This window comes from Nilaparvata lugens, chromosome 5 (genome assembly GCF_014356525.2).
Source record: "Nilaparvata lugens isolate BPH chromosome 5, ASM1435652v1, whole genome shotgun sequence".
Lineage (NCBI taxonomy): Eukaryota > Metazoa > Arthropoda > Insecta > Hemiptera > Delphacidae > Nilaparvata > Nilaparvata lugens.
The window spans coordinates 40,426,086-40,444,120 of NC_052508.1; the positions used below are offsets into that span (position 1 = coordinate 40,426,086).

The window sequence follows — 18,035 nt, forward strand, 5'->3', positions numbered from 1 at the left end:
AATGCATATAACTTACAAAGACGACGTCAAACATACATCACAGTATTTCTACACAATTCAGCATCTTATGATACCCACCTAATTGTCTCTGCACTCGGTTCTGTTTGTAGTAATAATTTTCATAAATTAAGAGTAATTCCTCAGACAAGTGAAAAGTATATATCATTTACTATACAATAATTGTCCAATCGACTCCATCTCAGATTTCTTGATTCGTTCAAATTTCTACCTGATAGTTTGGATTCATTAACCTCCAACCTACTACAACCAGCTGGCCTTACACCAACTATTTATTTATTTATTGATTTATTAGAACAGTCACAAATACGATATTTGGAAAGAGAAACAGGCCATTGCCCAAAACTTCTTCACGTCCTTGATTCTGGCACATAAATAGTCCAAAATGAGGTTAAGTTTAAAATTTCTGTTTTCACCAAAGATTAACACTCAGAGAATACGTATTCGATATATGACTGATAAATTTTGAATTTTGAAGGGTTGATAAGAGCCAGAAATAACACAAAACAATCCGAAAGTTTCAATAATATTGAAATAAACTTGAAAATTTTGAGCAGAAAAATTAAAACTACTATTACTGCAACTATCAGCCGATTTTTTTATTGAGCAAATAGCTTGTATTCTCGAACACACATCGAAACACTTCGAACATCAACATTTACCTCTTGTATCATGTAAAGGAATTTTCCCATATGAATATTGTGATTCTTGGGCTAAAATGAACGAGGAAAGTTTACCACCTATAGAAGAATTTTACAGTTCTCTTTGTGATTATCAGCATGCACAGAAGTTTTGGAAACACTTCAATTGTCACACACTTGGTCAATACAGTGACTTATATTTGAAAACAGACGTCCTACTCCCAGCTGACATAATGGAATCTTTTCACAACATTAGTCTTGAAATTTTCAAACTTGACCCAGCTCACTATTTTACACTGCCTGGCTTTTCTTTTGATGCTATGCTTAAATATACTAAAATTAAGTTGGAACTTTTGACAGATTACTCGATGTACGCATTTTTCCAATCCTCTATCAGGGGCAGAATAGTTACACGTGTTCACAGACATGCAGTTGCAAAGAATCACTATACTGGAGCACCTTACAATACCGAAAAACCCAACAGTTTTCTAGCTGTTTTAGACATCAATAATTTATACGGGGTATCAATGTCTCAAAATTTGCTGAGACAAAATTTTGCTTGGATGAGTCGACTTGAAATAGACAATGCTGTTGCCAACATGAAAAATTGGAGTGAGGACCAAACAGTAGGCTATGTTTTGGAAGTCGACATTGAATATCCGGTAGAATTAAACAACATGCACAATGATTTCCCTCTTCTGGCAAGAAATCAAAAAGTTTACCCATCCAATCAGACTCGACTCATAACCTCACTTACAAATCATGTATGCCACTATCTACTGTTGAAACAAGCAATAGAACACGGATTGAAATAATTGACAAACATTCATAGAGGCATTTCTTTTGAACAAAGCAAATTCCTAGAACCATACATAAGTTTGAACACACAGCAAAGACAACAGTCTGAGAATAAATTTCAAAAAGATTTCCACAAATTACTAAACAATGTAATTTTTGGTCGATCTTGTATGAATTTATGGAAACAAATTGATTTAAAGTTGATTAATAATGAGAAACCGCTATTGAAATATATTGCTCACCCCTCGTTCAAAGATTGATTGATTTTTGGGAAGAACATATGTGGTATAACTCTACATAGAGAGAATATTTTGCTAAACAACCCTATTTACATTGGTTTTTTGATTTTAGATTTGAGTAAAACAGTAATGTATTCATTCCATTATGATGTAATTGAAAAGATATATGGTCCCCGTGCCAAACTCTTGTATCAGGATACTGATAGTCTATTCTACCTGATAAAAACAAGGGATTTCTATTGTGACATAAGCACAAATGAAGATTTAAAATATTGGCTAGACACATTGAATTATCCTGTAGATCACCCAGGTTATTCTACACATAACCGTATGGTTGTTGGTGAGATGAAAGATGAATTTGCTTCTAAAGCTCCTTATCAGTTTCTTGGTTTATGGTCAAAACTATGGGCATGTAGATTGTATAATGAAATTATTGGTCAACAACAGCAACATTTTGATAAAGAAACAGAAGATAGATTAGAGATTGAACGTGAAGTAGGACTAATTAAAAAAGCTAGAGGGGTAAAACAATGTATATTGTCACGTAAAATTACCAGCTAAACATCCAAAGTCTAATCAATACATTTCATTTCAAGACTATTTAAATTGTCTATTTGAAGGTAGAGAGGTGTACAGAAGACAGAATTTAATTAGATCAAAAAACCATGAAGTAATGACAATTTGTCAAAATAGAAAGGCGCTTAGTTGTCAAGATGAAAAAAGGTATATCTGTAGTGATAAAATTAGTACATTAGCTTCAGGACACTATAAAATTCCACTTTTAACAAATGAGAATTTGCCTGTTGCATCTTCTTCTTCCTCTACCTCCACATCCTCCTCTCCTTAACCCTAAGAGAAAACAACTTGTAGTAGCAATAATTTTATTTGATGTGTGTGCTACAGATGATATCAAAAATTATTAGGTTGAATGTTAATGCCATCGAAATAAGCTACAATATTGATCAACAGTGCATGAGAATAAGACATGCAGATACTGCAATTGTATCAGCTTGTGTTCAACAAGAAAATTGTGGAACTTATTGTGTTAAATTCATATTCAAAATGAATATCAACAGACTATAGTTTGAAATAGAATTGACAGTACAAAAAAGTGATTTTACATGTGTTGAAACAATTGTAAAGTCAAACAGTGTGTCATTTTACTTCTCGTCATTTCTTTTGAAAGGTACATAATTATTAATAGTGAAATACTACTATGGTTCTCCTCACCATCATCAACATCATCATCAACCTTATATTGTGGCTTGTATGCCACCACTAAGACTTCATAGTGTGTGTATTCATGTTTTTATATATAAATCTTTCACTTATTATTGTTATTATTGTATGTTACTAACAACACTGATACTCTTTGTTTTGTTATTCAGAAGAAAATCATAGTGTTTTTGAAGGTAGTGTATGTGTTTGTCAAATCAAATTTGTGACTTGTATGTCACTAACACACTCTATAGTGTTCATGTTTATAATATAAATCGTTCTTGTTGATATTATTATTATATGTTACTAACACTCTTGTTTGTTATACAATACAGTCACTCTTGTTTGTTATTCAGGAGAAAACCAAAAAGTTTGTGACACTGTGGAGGAGTGGGGGGGGGACAAAACAGCTGATTTGAATTGCAACTTCCCATTCTTATCCTACTATTGTCGTATTGTACAATATTGATTTTGTGATCACACACACATCAGTTGGTGAAGAACTATTAAGGAGGCTATGACTTTTATAATTTTACATTTTGACTTCATATTTTTGAGGTTACTTCATTGAATTTAATGAATACATTTGTTTTTATTTTTCATACTTCCTCTATCATTCCAGTTTATTCATTCTTGATTATTCAATTTCTTCTGATATGTTGATATATTTCCCTTTGATAATGTATTTTTATTTCTATTTCGCAGGTGTCTGGGCTGATGTAGGCTGTTGGAAGCATGGTGATTGTAGCTTGAGGCAGATGAATAAGTCGGGTTGGTAAATTTTGAAGTTGTCTTCAGATAAGTTTATTTAGTTGATTTAAAGTTGATAATAAATTCTTCAAGTTGATGTTGGTTTGATGATTTTTTTCTTATTAGCTGATATGTGGCGAAGTTAGGTTGTCTTGATCCATTAGGCTGCAGAAAGTACCAGCCCGCAAAGATGTGATATAATGTGTAGGCTGCGATTATGAAAAGTTTGATAATTGATGTAGTCCATGAATGTAGTTTTCAATTGAGTTAGATTTCTTCTTCAAGAAGCTCCCATCTAGATTTGAGTTTCAATATATTAGAAGTTTAATTCTGATTCAAATTCCAATTTGTGGCTGCCCATTTAATTAATTTTGGCTTAAAAACGAACGTGCCTGTGATGTAGATCAATTCCTTCAAATGTATTTCCTCTTTGTCGTCCAGTGACATGTAGTTTGATATTCTTGAACCTGACATGCTGGTAATGTCTGTGGATTTTTCCAAATGGTGTTTCACTTTTCTGCATGCTGGTGTAGAGTCTGCTTGATTTTAACTTGACATGACTGCAGTGGTTGTAAGTCCCTTTGAGAATCACTCTTCTTTCCTGTGTGGTGGGGAGAAGTTTGATGTTCAGTTTGAGCCTAATATGATGGCGGTGTAAATAAACTCTATTGGATGGTTTTCTTCTCTGATGTACTGTGATCTTGCTTGTTTGTTGTTTTGATTTATAGGTTTTTACTTTTGGTTGTGATTTTGATTTGTTGTGGGTTTTTGTTTTTCTTCTATTGTTTTGTGGATGATCTTCATGAATACTGGGTTTATCTGTTGCAGGTGCTGTCCTCAGTGAATGGGCGGTGTGGGTGTTCGATGGTCTGGGCTACTCTTCAACTTGGTGGGCAATGTCCTTAGACTCCTGGTGATCTGCACGCAGTGGTTCAGGCTGTCCCTCCACATGATGGATGGCGTCCTCGGGCTCCTCCTGGCATTTGGTGCAGTGTGGGTCGACTCCAAGCTTGATATCCTGGGTAGGTTGGTCACTCATCTTTGTGAAATGTTCTTCTGTTACCTCAATGACCTCCTCCTCAAGCATGACCATCTCTGCATGTATGGGTTCCTCTATGGCATGTTCATCATCCTCCATTTTTGTCGTCCTCTTGCATTCCTCCTGGGATACCTGGTCCAGTTGGTTGTGAGTGTCAATTGTGGGCTCATCCAGACGCTCAATCACTGGTCCAATACTGATTTTTATTGTATGACATTTCTCCTCGATTTGCTGTGCTACCATCCTGATATCCTCTGCTGCTCCCTTCACCTTTTGATCCAGCCTCTCCAAAGCTTTTCCAGTTTCTTCCTTGAATTCTTGCATTATTGGAGAATTTTCTCTTATTGCTCCCAGGATGATGTCTACAGAGGACAACAGTATTGATGCATGATGCTCGGGTGTATGCTCTCCAGTCGGCGGCGGTGGTTCTGTGGCATGAGATGCGGGTGTCTGAACTTCTGGGATGGCGGCACATGGGCGTTTCTTCTACGCGAATTCCTCCATCCTTGATGTCACCGATGTGGTCTCCAGGATGGTGTGCGGCTTTTCCATGATATGGTGGGATGATATAATGATGCAAGTGCAGTGAAACGACCATGCAGTGATATGACCATATAGGTTATGTGAATGATTACTAATGGATGAGGATCAAAAATTGAAACAGTGTAGAAAACTTGTTCAAATGAAGAAATACAAAAGTGTGATTCAATAATATGTCTGATGAAAATGTGAATCAAAATTGCAATGGGTCGATATCCCATTCTTTTTTCATGCAATAATATAAGACAGATATTATAAATAAACATAAAGTTATTTTTGTTTTTTTCTCTTACTGGTTTTTCATATATAACTCACATTTAGAAATACAATTATACACTCGAACACTGATAAATATAATTTTGGCCTTGTGAGGTTGGTACTTATAATTGGTGTTTCCAGCTCACAGCTGATTACCGATTTCTATATTCTCGAAAGTATTTCATGTTTTTTTCAAATATTCATGACATTTCATCCAATATTATTTATATAATCCATGTATGGATTTTAAATTGGACAAATTTATCAAGCCTTATTTTTAATAATAATTTCATTTTTCAGGCCTGTGACAAGATGTCCATGGGGATCCATCTCGATTTGAGTTGAAACTTTATGTCGCCTCATTGTGGTCAATTTACTAAATATTAACTAGGTGAGTATTACGGATATAAAAAATTGTTTATATTTGTTATCATCTCTAGCTGAATTGGCGTTGTTGACATTTCTAATCACTAGCATTTGTTTATCCTCTGTTCCTTGTTTATATTTGTTGTTGCTACACACTCCATTTAGGTTGACTAGGTTAATACTGTAAACTGGATCTTCCTGGTTGATATTCCATCGACATTTTAATTCCATTTAGTTGGTGAATTTATATGATACTTATAATTCGTCTGTAATACTTCAAATATTCATTGAATATATTTATAACCTCAACTGTAACTGGTTGAGCTGAGTACATGAACTAGGCTAGGTGCTATGTGGGCTATTGGTGAATAGATTACAACACACTTTACTATGACTAGGGAATTGAAGATATTTTTTATGGCTATTGTTATTTTATTGTTACTTCTCTGTTGTTGCAGGTTGTTTGCTGTTGATGGTGCTGTCTCGCTGATGGTTTCTGGACATGTTGCAGACGTTTAGACGCTGATTCCTAGAGGTAAGTAGATGTGTTCCAGTCAGTGATTTATTTGTTGATGTTATGCGATATTCAGATTCTTCAGTAAAGCTGGATATCTTTTAAAGTTGTCTTGATTGAAGATCTTTCATGTAGTATTATGATGATGATAAATTTTGAATAAATGCTGGCTTCATTGACATTCCAATAATGATAAGATGAGAAGTGTCTAGGTTATGTTACTATGTTGTTGTTATCAGAGACAATCTCAAGTGCTAAGATGAAACCCACTGCATATAATATTGTTGAAATATGAAGCTTTGCTATTATTTAGTGAATTTGAATTTGAAGATCTCGTCTGCTGTCCCTCATTCCTGTATTATTTCCTATAATTTTGAGCGAGAATCTATGTTGATTTTTGACCGTCCTGTTATTTATTAATTGTTTGAATCTGGTATGTCAGTGATGGGGATGAATCCTTCCAGTAATAAGCTGTTTTCCCTGGAATGTTGTAGTTAATTTAGCGGGCTTCCATTGCACATGCTGGTAGTGATTGTGGGTTCTTCCAAACATGATTCCTCCTTTCCGACTGGTGACATAAAGTTGGATGTTTTCAAACTTAACATGTTTACTGAGATTGTAGATTTTTCTGGATACTGTTTTCCTATCCTGCATGTGGGTGTGGAATGTGCCTGATTTTAATCATATATGACAGGAATGGTGGTAGATTTTTTCAGAAATCATTCTTATTTCCTGCATGGTGGTGTAGATTGGGCTTGGTTTAATCTGATATAACATGGATGACTGTAGAATCTCCTGAATGTTTGCAGTTTCTTTAAACTGATTTCCTGCTTCTTTTCTGGGTGGTGATTGGATGGAGGGTAATGGACTTCATATTAGCTTGATTGTAGTGTTGGTAAATCTTTCTAAATAGTCTTCTTATTTTTTGAATTTCCTTCCTACTTAATTGTTGTCTTGATTTTCTGTGGTTTTTTATTTGTCTTCTATTGTTGTGGTTGTGTGACAGGTTATGATGTTTGCTGGTTTTGTCCGTTACAGGGGCTGTCTTCAGTGGATTGGTGGTGCTGGCCGTCGGCGGTTTGGGCTGTCCCTTGAGTTGGTGGATGGCGTCCTCCGGCTCCCCTTGGTGTTCGGCGAGATCCAGGTTGGCTCCAACATGGACATCCTGGGTAGGTTGATCCTCCATGCTTGCACAGTATTTGTTTGCTGGCTCCATGATCTGGGATGTCTCTTTCATTCTGGTGTTGAGTTTGTCAGAGAATTGGTCCAATTTCACGATCACATCATTAATTGCTTCAGTTTGTTCCAACATTTTCTGATCAATCATGTCAGTGATTCTTATGATGGTTGTAGTGTTGTTCTCGATATGAGCAATCATTTGCCTGAACTCTTCTTGCCACTTGCGCTCGTTCTTCCTCTGCTTCTCTCTGTCCCTGTCCCTCTCTTCCTGCTGCTTGCGCTCCCTCTCCTTCTGTTCTTCTCTATTCCTGTCCCTCTCTTCCTGCTGCTTGCGCTCCCTCTCCTTCTGTTCTTCTCGGTCCCTCTTCCACAGTTTCGTCGAACTCAATCATCATCTGCTCAGTTGTAGCAAGGGTGCTATTTGCCAATGCAATCGATATAGGTCTGCTAGTGTCCTCGAGTAACGCCTTTCCTTCAGTTGCAGGTATTGAAGGACCGGCGTGTGGAGGTGAGGTGGTCGGTACATCCCGGAGCTCGATCTGGGTGGACAAATGCTGCCCCAGGTTATTGGTATGCCCACGGAGGATATGCTGCCAGGCTCGCAACTCCTTGGAGTCTCTGCCTCATCGTCCACTTGAGTGGGAGTGCTGGATGGAGTGGCGTCAACTGTTTCCGCATCTGTCTGTGCGCTTGGTCCTGAGGGTAGTGCGACCGGGTATGAGACATCCAAGTTTTGGTTGGAGTCTTCCATGGTGAAGCAATAAATCCACTGATAATATTATAGAAGTTTGGTAGTATGGGGGCAGATGAGTGTATTGGTGCTGATAGGTTTCAAAATGATATGAAAATTACCTGAGTGATGTGATAAGTGAACAACAAATATTTAACACAGTGATTGATGCCACGAGATGACTAGATAATGATTCAGTGCATGCTGACCTTCAATTGTTTGAGGTAAGATACATAAAAAACAAATAAAAACGTTAACAATAGAAAATAACATCTAAGGTAAAAAATATGATGATTCACTATGAGAAAGGATACAAAACCTTCTTGTTTTATAGCTTTCATGTGGTTTATTCCACATACAAAATTGATCTGTTCAATTTCAAGTCCATTCTTTCTCTCCCTTGAAAATTCATCACTAGCTGACAAATCTCTTACCTACATTGATCATGCAGGGCACACCTTATCAATAATAAAGATTCTGTGTCACTCTTACTTGACTAGGATTGCAATGATGAATTTTCAGACTAAATTTGACAAGTTGCTTTTGATACAAAGTTTCAAGAAATTTCATGACACTAAAATGATCATATAAACTAATGGTGTAGCTGTACAAGCCTAGGGGTTGTGCCGAAATTTATTTTTTTTTCGAAATTATAACTTTTCAAAGATAAAATTTTATTAGAGTGCTGAGTTAACGTTGTGATTTTCTCATGGTATTGGAGTAGTTTCATGATGTCATTCCGCACATTACATAATTAAATTCTAATATTTCCTCTATTGTTTTCCAACGTTTTCCTAGAGTACTTAGAATTGTTGTAGATGCAAAATCATCATAAAAAATCAGTTGAACGTCCATTATATCGCTGAGTCTTCTACTTTGACTGAGGGAATTTTCCTGTATTCTGTCCTTGTTAGTTTTATTCCTTTCCCGTTCTATTAATGGAAATTATTGTCGTCCCCACCACGTCCTTTGTAATTTGGTATTTTTTAATGCATAACATTGCCAGCCCTGATACCTATTTTTGATCCTGATTTGGTCGACTTGGAGACCTGAACAACAGACCGCTTTTATATTCTGTAGAGTACAGACATGTTTTCTGAGCTTAATTATTATTTATTGACCTGATTCAATAATGTCTTTCCTAGACAGTTTTTTATTCTCTCCTGGAGACTAAAATTATATTATTGGGAATCATTCATCCCATCAGTTTTGAAATTGCTAGTCTTTTTATTAAATTATTGATGGCATATTCAATTTCCATTCAGAGCGGTTGACTGCTGCACTTTATTATTATTGTAGGCTATGGATTAGTGACAGTCGAAAACCCATTTAAGGGTGAGTAATGAAAATTTTATAGTATTTTTGTATTGTCTTCATTTTGATGTATCAGGTAACAACCCCTGATTTAACAATTATTCAATTAATTTTTCAATTATTTTCAAATATTTTACTTAATTTTGTAGTCTTACATTGGAGATGTATGACAATATACTTATGTAGAAGGAAGTGATACTAAATGGAGTATCTTCCTATTCTTTATTCTATAAGTAGAGTCATTTATATCTCTAACCTTTTGTAATCATGAGTAAAGTTTGAAATACTCACTGGTTGTACATCAACTGTAACTCTGTAACTGTTCATCATTCTTTCAACTAGTAATTTCTTTTCATAATCCCATTCATTATAGATTTCAAATTCTACAATAGATTAAAACGTATAATATTCCTCTAATTTCATATTTGATTTAAATTGTATGTATTGTATTCATTAGATGATTTCTTGAGGAATCATTCATTGAATGCAATATTTAGTATGTTATTTATTCTATCATTACTAAGTAGTTGTGACTTGTGTTGCAGGTTTTTTCTTGTGTGTGTGTGTGTACTATTGAATACTCATTCGAGGATCATGCTGTAAATATGCCTTGCTGTCAAATGAGGGCTTACAAATTCACCGACCGAGATGGCCGGTGATATCGGACATCCGACCTTGCCATGCAGGGCTGAAAGACGATCTTTGATCTAACGCCACTAGCCTGATGCCTGGAGGCCATCACCCTTCATCCTCATCGATCACCCTTTGGACACTGGACTTGAGGACGACAGATCTTAGATAAGTACTTGATACCCCCACTACAATATCAGATGTGCCCCGTGAATTTGGTCTCTCAAAGACATATTGTATTTGGTCTCTTAAAGACATGAGTATTTGGTCTCTTAAAGACGTGATGTATTTGGTCTCTTAAATACATGTGTATTCGGTCTCTTAAAGACAGATTGATTAATAGATTACCCATGTAAAGATGTATTTTGTAATATTTTCTATATTATTCTCATTATTATAAGAGCAGTCAGTCAACCGCATATCTATGTTTCTAATTCAAAGACCCTCAAACCACTAGAATTAGGATAACATTATTGATCAGATAAAAAATCCACAGACCTCAGGGCCCAGCACAATTTCAACAACTAAGCCTTCTCCGACAAAATCATTTGTCACCAGGAGATCGGTTTCAGGGTCTCATCAGAGGCTAACACAGTTGAGTGCCATGTGTCACGGTCTAGCTCCATGGAGGGGACACAAAAATGGATGATTATGAACTTGGAGTCATTGAACAAAAACCAAGATTATAATCCTGAACCATGAGTACTCTTTCTCAGTATTTAATGCCTCACCTTGTGTCGGCATGTGTCACATATTGCCTCGTGGAGGGGCATGAATGTGCACTGGAAGAATAACAATAACTAGAGTAATTGAATTAAAAACCCAAATAAACAGTTGGAAAATTCGAGGTTATGAATATGTACTTCCTAGTTTTAGGAGAGGTTGAATGACCTTTGTTTTGTTGGGGTATGGAAGTCACTGAATTCAGAGGGTCCAGGCAGAGTGAACAGTGTATAGATTGTGATGTACCAAAGGATTGTACAGCCCTTGAATTATTTATAGGCTGTTATATGAGCAAAATAAATTCCATCACTGAAAAAGAACCACAATCTTATCTAAGGCAGATAAATGACAGTGATCTAACCCTTTAAAGACTGAAACTAATAAATCAGTAATTATATGTCTTTCAGAAAATTATTAACTGGAAAAACCATATGTGTTTGTGATGTTTATTGTTTTGATCAGTAATTCAATATTTGAAGGTTAGGATTGGATCAATACATAACCCTAAACAGACCAAAGCTAACTTGTCAACAAATAGCCAATTGAGAAGGCAGTTTGATTAATAATTGCTTGCAACAGCTATATAATATTAATTCTTTCACTTTTTATACTATAATTTCTATGCCAAATGGGCCGAAATATTCATTTATGAGCTGTCATGAAGCTATATTTATCATAGATACGAAATACAAGTTAGCTTATATATGATTATTGGGGATCGACATTCTAGCACATAAAAAACTATGTAAACAAAAGAGATATAGCCTATTTATTTATTATTATGATTATTATCATTACAAGCATGTTGATTGTTATATGCTTTTATACTTCTACTTTATGTTATGAAATTACATCTATGTTCTACAAATCATTGGCTACTCTTGAAGTTATTTAACAAATGTATATTGTGATAGATGAATTTATATTATTTATTTTTATATTTTTATGGAACTTAATAATAATTTAGAACAACTTACAATAAGGAATTTTATTTACTCATTCGAAAGCTTCAAAGTTGGATACACTTCATTTAGGGTATCGGTTGCGTCACAGAATCTGACCAATCCCAAATTAGTATGTTAATTTGACGAGATTAATTCCTAAGAAGAAACTCAGGTGAAAATTAGAAGAAAAGGACTCGAGGCCATTTTTCGGAAATCACCAGTGGGATACAGACCTGGTCCACATACTTAATTGTTTAAAAGCTTTAATTCCTGTTTTAATGTAATTCAATCTTCGTTCTTTTCTGTTTTAAAAGTTGTAATAAAGTTCCTGTAGTAATCTGTGATATTAATTTTTGCGATTTCATGTAAAATGAACCCTAAAACTATGATAGTGAGGTCTGTTTGACGTTTTTCGCCACGTGTGAAGGATCCAGCTGGATAGATATATTCTACAGCCAAATATACTTCAAATACAAAAACGGAAACAAAAGTCTATGTAAGTTATTCGAAAATATAAAAAGGGATCCCCGCTGATCTACGAAAATTATACAGAGTATAAATTCGTCAATTTGGGAAAAGTCATGACTAGATTTAAGGGTATTGAGTTATCATAAATGATTTTTATTGTAATAGGTAAATTTTAATATTCATGCTGTACTTAGCCGAAAGGTCTATTCCCTGAGGCAAAACCCCACCCTGAAAAAATGTTTATCTATTTATTTATTCTATTTTTGAATTATAATTTTGTATTAGCCTACTTTAATTTGTATGTTTTATGACCCTTTCCAAGGGCTATCACCCATCTCATTTCAATCAATTAGAAATTATTAAATTTTCATACAGTATATATCATTTGAAGATTCAAATTTGCTATCATTTAATATTCACTCCTTATCAGTTGGAAATTATATTTTGTAAAATCTGTTCATCTATCTATTCAATCTTTTGCTGTCTGAGAATCTTTTCCAGAATATATTTATATTATCTTTTCACCGCTCTGAATTTATTTCATTACACCTCCAAATTCTTTCTTTCTCGACTGACACATATCGATCGTGCAGGACATGACCTGTTTTGCAGTAGTCAGATATTATTGAGTGTCCTACTTATAACTAGAACATTATTTCTTCTGGTGGTAGATGGTAGTCGATATTCATATCAAATAATAAAACATTTTATTAAAGATATCCTACCAAATCAAATAAAAATCAACTGCCATCAACCTACCGCATCGAGGTGTATTGGATCCAGCATTCACAAACAATTAACGCCACAAGGAGAGGTAGAAGATCGCATAGACAACATCAGAATTAAACTCGGTACTCGAAGTATTTACTATTTTGGTTCGGCATTTTGCAATCATATAACCTATAGTATTTATCAGAGGCCCGGTTCGCATGGATTTGCTATTTTGTCTGTTGTCTTGTGCGGTCTAATATCTCTTCCAACTGTAACACAGGTACTAGAACCTAAGTATATTGGTTATTATTTGGAGAAGGAATTCACTCAGAAATTTATATCCCTGTCTGATCCTAGCGACAGCATTGATCATAGTAGGCAGATTCAAACTGAACTGCATTTTATTACTGAATTAGATTCGATTTTAATCCATTACATTCCCACCTACAGCACTAACTTGGAAATTCACAGTCCCTACTTCGGCTACCTTAATTATAGACCGCCAACCTATCAATTTAGCAAATTGCTTTTTCAAACCAATTTTATCTATACACTGTTCACTCTGCCTGGACCCTCAGAATTCAGTGACGTCCATACCCCAACAAAACGAAGGTCAGCCATCCTCACCTACAACTATGAAGTACAGATTCATAACCTCAAATTTTCCAACTGTTTATTTGGTTTTTTAATTCAATTACTCTAGTTATTGTTATTCTTTTAGTGCACATTCATGCCCCTCCACAGAGCAATATGTGACACATGCCGAGACAAGGTGAGGCATTAAATACTGAGAAACAGTACTCATGTTTCAGGATTATAATCCTGGTTTTTTGTTTAATGACTCCAAGTTCATAATTATCCATTTTTGTGCCCCCTCCATGGAGCTAGACCGTGACAACTTCCCAACTCTATTAGATGCATTGAGAGCTGAGTGGGCTCTATCTTGTCCTTGAAAAAATATCTTGTAGAGAAAATGACTGAGTCTGTCCAACCCTAGAGCACTGAATGACAAATATTCTAATAATTACTCTTCCTTTCCATTCTTCATTCCATTCATTCATCCATCTTACCTTGAGAGTAATAAGGGCATATCTCGAAAATCTAATTTTTTCAGGAGAGCAATTTGAAAGTTTCTATCCTTATTATAAAATACTTTTCATCATCCTAGATCGATTGTGATATTTTACACTCTTATATAGATATCTAGCAATGTTTAAGCATATTTCCAAAGTGAATTAGAAAGAGAGAATGTCGAATAATTATTATAAAAAAATATTGGTATCAATCCTCACACAGTTATTTATTCTGATAGATGGAAAAAAGATACACAATTTTTTCCAAAAGCACTCAAGAATCTACAATAGTTTGTAACCAGTATTTTGAATAACTATAGCAGAAATAAGTACTGATGAAATAAATATTGGATTTTAGATATTATTTGAAAAATTGTGTATCTATAAATTGAAAAGTGATAGATTTTTGCTTCGTTTGGCTAACAGCTTTTTAACCCTGTTATCTGCTCTATAATAAATTTCCAGTGGATCTGAAATTACTTGAAACCTTATCAATCTACATCCTAATCACGCATAAGTCAGTCTCAGACTAATTTGTGAGCTTCATTCACTGAGAAAAACAAAACGTCTGTGTAACATAGAATGATTGTCATGAATATTATAAAATTAAAAACATGAGAATGGGGGTGAATTAATAATAATGACTGTTTATTTAGAATGACATTTATTATTTAGTTTTATAATCTAATAATCATAATCATTTTCATTATTCATTAACTCGTCTGTATTTTCAGCTGGTGCACAGCACTGTTCAAAAAATTTGTGGTGAACAGACGGAATTATTGCAATGTTTTTGCATAGATCAAGCAGATCTTTATGTTTTTCTGTTGATATTTTCGGAGCTTCATTATAAGCATTCATCAGACGAAGTGTCAATGCTTGTCTTCCTCTTTGCCTTCTTCTCAAATTGACCTCCTTATAAGTTTCTTGATCAAATTCGGTCTTATAAAAAAATTTGTTAGGTTCACTTTTTTAACATGAATGATTTTAATCTCATTCCAACAAACCTTCTCACCCTCTTCGTTTGTTCCCCAGTTACTTCCACATTGTTTTGATAGATCTTTGAAGACTTTAATGTCAGTAGTGTCTGGTTCATTAACAATAAACGGTTTCCCCGATTTTTTTGCTGATTTGATCACCCCACACCACTGAGCTGGAACGTAGATGGGTCCAGATTTCAATATACGTTTTTTCTCCTTCTCTATTACCGAGTGCATCGTGTCACCCTCATTCTGTGTATGCCCAACGATAAGGAACTTGTGTGTTATCTCCTCAATTTCTAAATGTGCTAAAGCAAAACAATACAGAGCAACCATTGATTTGTTTTTGTTCTGCCCAGCACAGTTGTCTGAGTAGAAGATAACTCTTTTTTTGTGGCAGTAGTCTTTCAAATATGAATAAACGAATATTGCTATTTCGTTGACACCCCTACGTGCTATATTCTCTGACCAAAAATTACAATATCCCTGTTTTTCTTCAATGCTGAAAATCGTGAAGTTGTAGCAATTGAGCTTTCTTTTATAATAAAACACGGATACCTCACCACAAGGGACAGGGAGTACCGCCTGTAAATCAAAGCATGACACAATTGTATCAATGTCAGAATTGTTGACATCATTTTCCTTTTCTTTCCTACTTAATATTTTATTTTTCTCATGTGCTTCAAATTTCTCTTTCAACTTTATTTTGTCTTCGCTGTCTGCATTCTTGAATTTCTCACAGAATGCACATAAATCTTTTTTAGGCATGAAGAAAGAAAGATTAAATTCATTGTTGAAAATATACCGGTACATTGATTCCGAGACTTTCTTGCTGGCTTCAGATTCTTTCAGGCTTTCAATGAATAGACGATACATCTCTCTGATATTCAAGCTACCATCTAAAAATTCTCTCTTCGTTTTTTCTCTCAAATAGTGAAATTCAATTTTTGGAAAGCTACTGATGTGCTTTCTCACCATTTCTTTTAGCTCTTCTTCTGTGCAATGTTTTGTATGCTTGCCTTGTTTTGATTTTTTCAGTACACCTGAAGCCTCATCCACTCTCTTGTAGCAATTGCGAATTACTTTCTCTGAAATATCAAGTGTTTTCAAAAAAAAATCCTTACATACTCTTACCTTATTAGTTGAAAGATAATAAGCGATGTTGCTAGAACGATTTCTGATCGATTTAAGTAGCTTTGATTTTTGTTCCAATTTTTCAGTGTACATCATGATGAAGTTATGCTGGCGGTCACGGTCACCTTGTTCCCAATACGCTTTGTTGATATCTATTTGTTGATCAGCTGTAATTTTGCTTGGACATTTTATGCGACACTTCACACTACAGGTTCCTTTCACAGCCCTTGCTGGTACACATTTGTTCGATTTTGTTTTGTATGACTGACCAGTGTTAACTTTAATTTTCTTGATGACTGACTTCCATTTTAATTCATTCCTCTTCCGTTTCCTAGTTGGCAGTGGGCTGGTTTCACTTCCATCAATTATTGTTGTATTAGAAAAATCAGAGACCGTTTGGCTGGCTTCACTTACACTTGCATCCACATTCACTTCCATTATTTGTCTATCAATACCAGTAGCAGGAAGAATTGACGTAGTATCATTGTTTGTGGCGATTTCTTCTCCAATATTATGTAATTCATTCTCTGATACTTCATTTTCAGAATCATCAGAGTTTGATGGCAGATAATCCTTGTCTTTGATGCAATCTTTCTCATCTGATGAAGAATTCTCATTGTCTTCAAAGTTGATTATTCGTGTACTAGACATACAAGGAAAGTTTAGAAACTCTTCGAGGGTTGCATCTTCTTCATTCTGTAAATGAAACAAAGATATGCTTAGTAGAAACCCCATAATAAATAGTAATTATATAACATTCAAGTTCCAAACTAACAAAAAATCTCCACATTATTATCTTATACCAATGATTTCACATTACAACATACAGTATTACATCACCAAAATTTACACACTATTATGATGTAATATTTTCTCATCACAGCATGACATAATAAAATAATAATTATATCTCATTTAAAGAAATTGGCAAAGTATACAATACAATAAATTATGGTAAGAGAAACAATACCATTGATAATAAAATAATAAGTAAGTCAATTATTGACTTACTCATTATCATTCTTCTTGAATGTTGAATTTGCCTCTCCATACAGATAAATAACAAAAAATGTGAAATTTTAGCAATCAATCTTCCTATTCAAGGCATGCATAACATTGTACATGAAAGCATCAGTAGAAGACAAACATTTCACTTAACTATAATGGAAAATTTAATCAATAAATATAACATTTTGTAAATAATCTAGTGATTTTTATTTCAGTGATTCTTACCATTTCTGTGCAGTTGGCAATTTCGTGCATTTGATCTCCTTCAGGTTCTGGAAAGACAACAATCTCTATTTCCCCAGTACTGCTCAAGCATCCATTGTCATGAACCTGCACAAAATGTTTTTTTATTGTGTAATTGAAAAAGGAATAGAAAAACCTAGTTTCTTATAACTTTGACATAACAAATTGAAAGTACTGTATGTTGAGTTGGAATTTGGGACACTTATACTTGTTATTATATTTTTCACTTCATAATGATGAGAATAATTCTAAAATTGATTTGAATGTTTATTATAACAATAAATAATACAATTCGAATACATTGGGAAAATTTGTATCAGATCACAGGTCTTTCTACACCTAAATAATTTCAATTTGTCAACTTCTATGGTATAGTCAGCTGAAGTAAATCTATTCAAGATGGAAATAGTAGTACCTACAACATGGTACAATGGATTATACTATTAATAATATTATTACTCATTAACAATCTTGAATGTCGAACTCGCCACTTCTTAAAAATATTGGTCAATTCTAA

The 18,035-nt window shown here is 34.5% G+C and overlaps 2 protein-coding genes across 2 annotated transcripts; both read right to left on the minus strand.

Moving 5' to 3' along the window:
- Window positions 1-4,538: 4,538 nt before the first annotated feature.
- Window positions 4,539-8,311, minus strand: LOC111053733 (putative uncharacterized protein DDB_G0271982). Its single transcript, XM_039429486.1, has 3 exons — window positions 8,057-8,311; window positions 7,418-7,924; window positions 4,539-5,189 (listed from the first exon to the last, which is right to left on the minus strand). Exons 1-3 carry the CDS (start codon window positions 8,309-8,311, stop codon window positions 4,539-4,541), a joined length of 1,413 nt encoding a protein of 470 aa, XP_039285420.1.
- A 5,883-nt stretch (window positions 8,312-14,194) lies between these two features.
- Window positions 14,195-17,730, minus strand: LOC120351365. Its single transcript, XM_039428360.1, has 2 exons — window positions 17,501-17,730; window positions 14,195-16,963 (listed from the first exon to the last, which is right to left on the minus strand). The coding sequence occupies exons 1-2, from the start codon at window positions 17,528-17,530 to the stop codon at window positions 15,056-15,058; spliced, it is 1,938 nt and encodes a 645-aa protein (XP_039284294.1). The 5' UTR covers window positions 17,531-17,730; the 3' UTR covers window positions 14,195-15,055.
- Window positions 17,731-18,035: the final 305 nt, after the last annotated feature.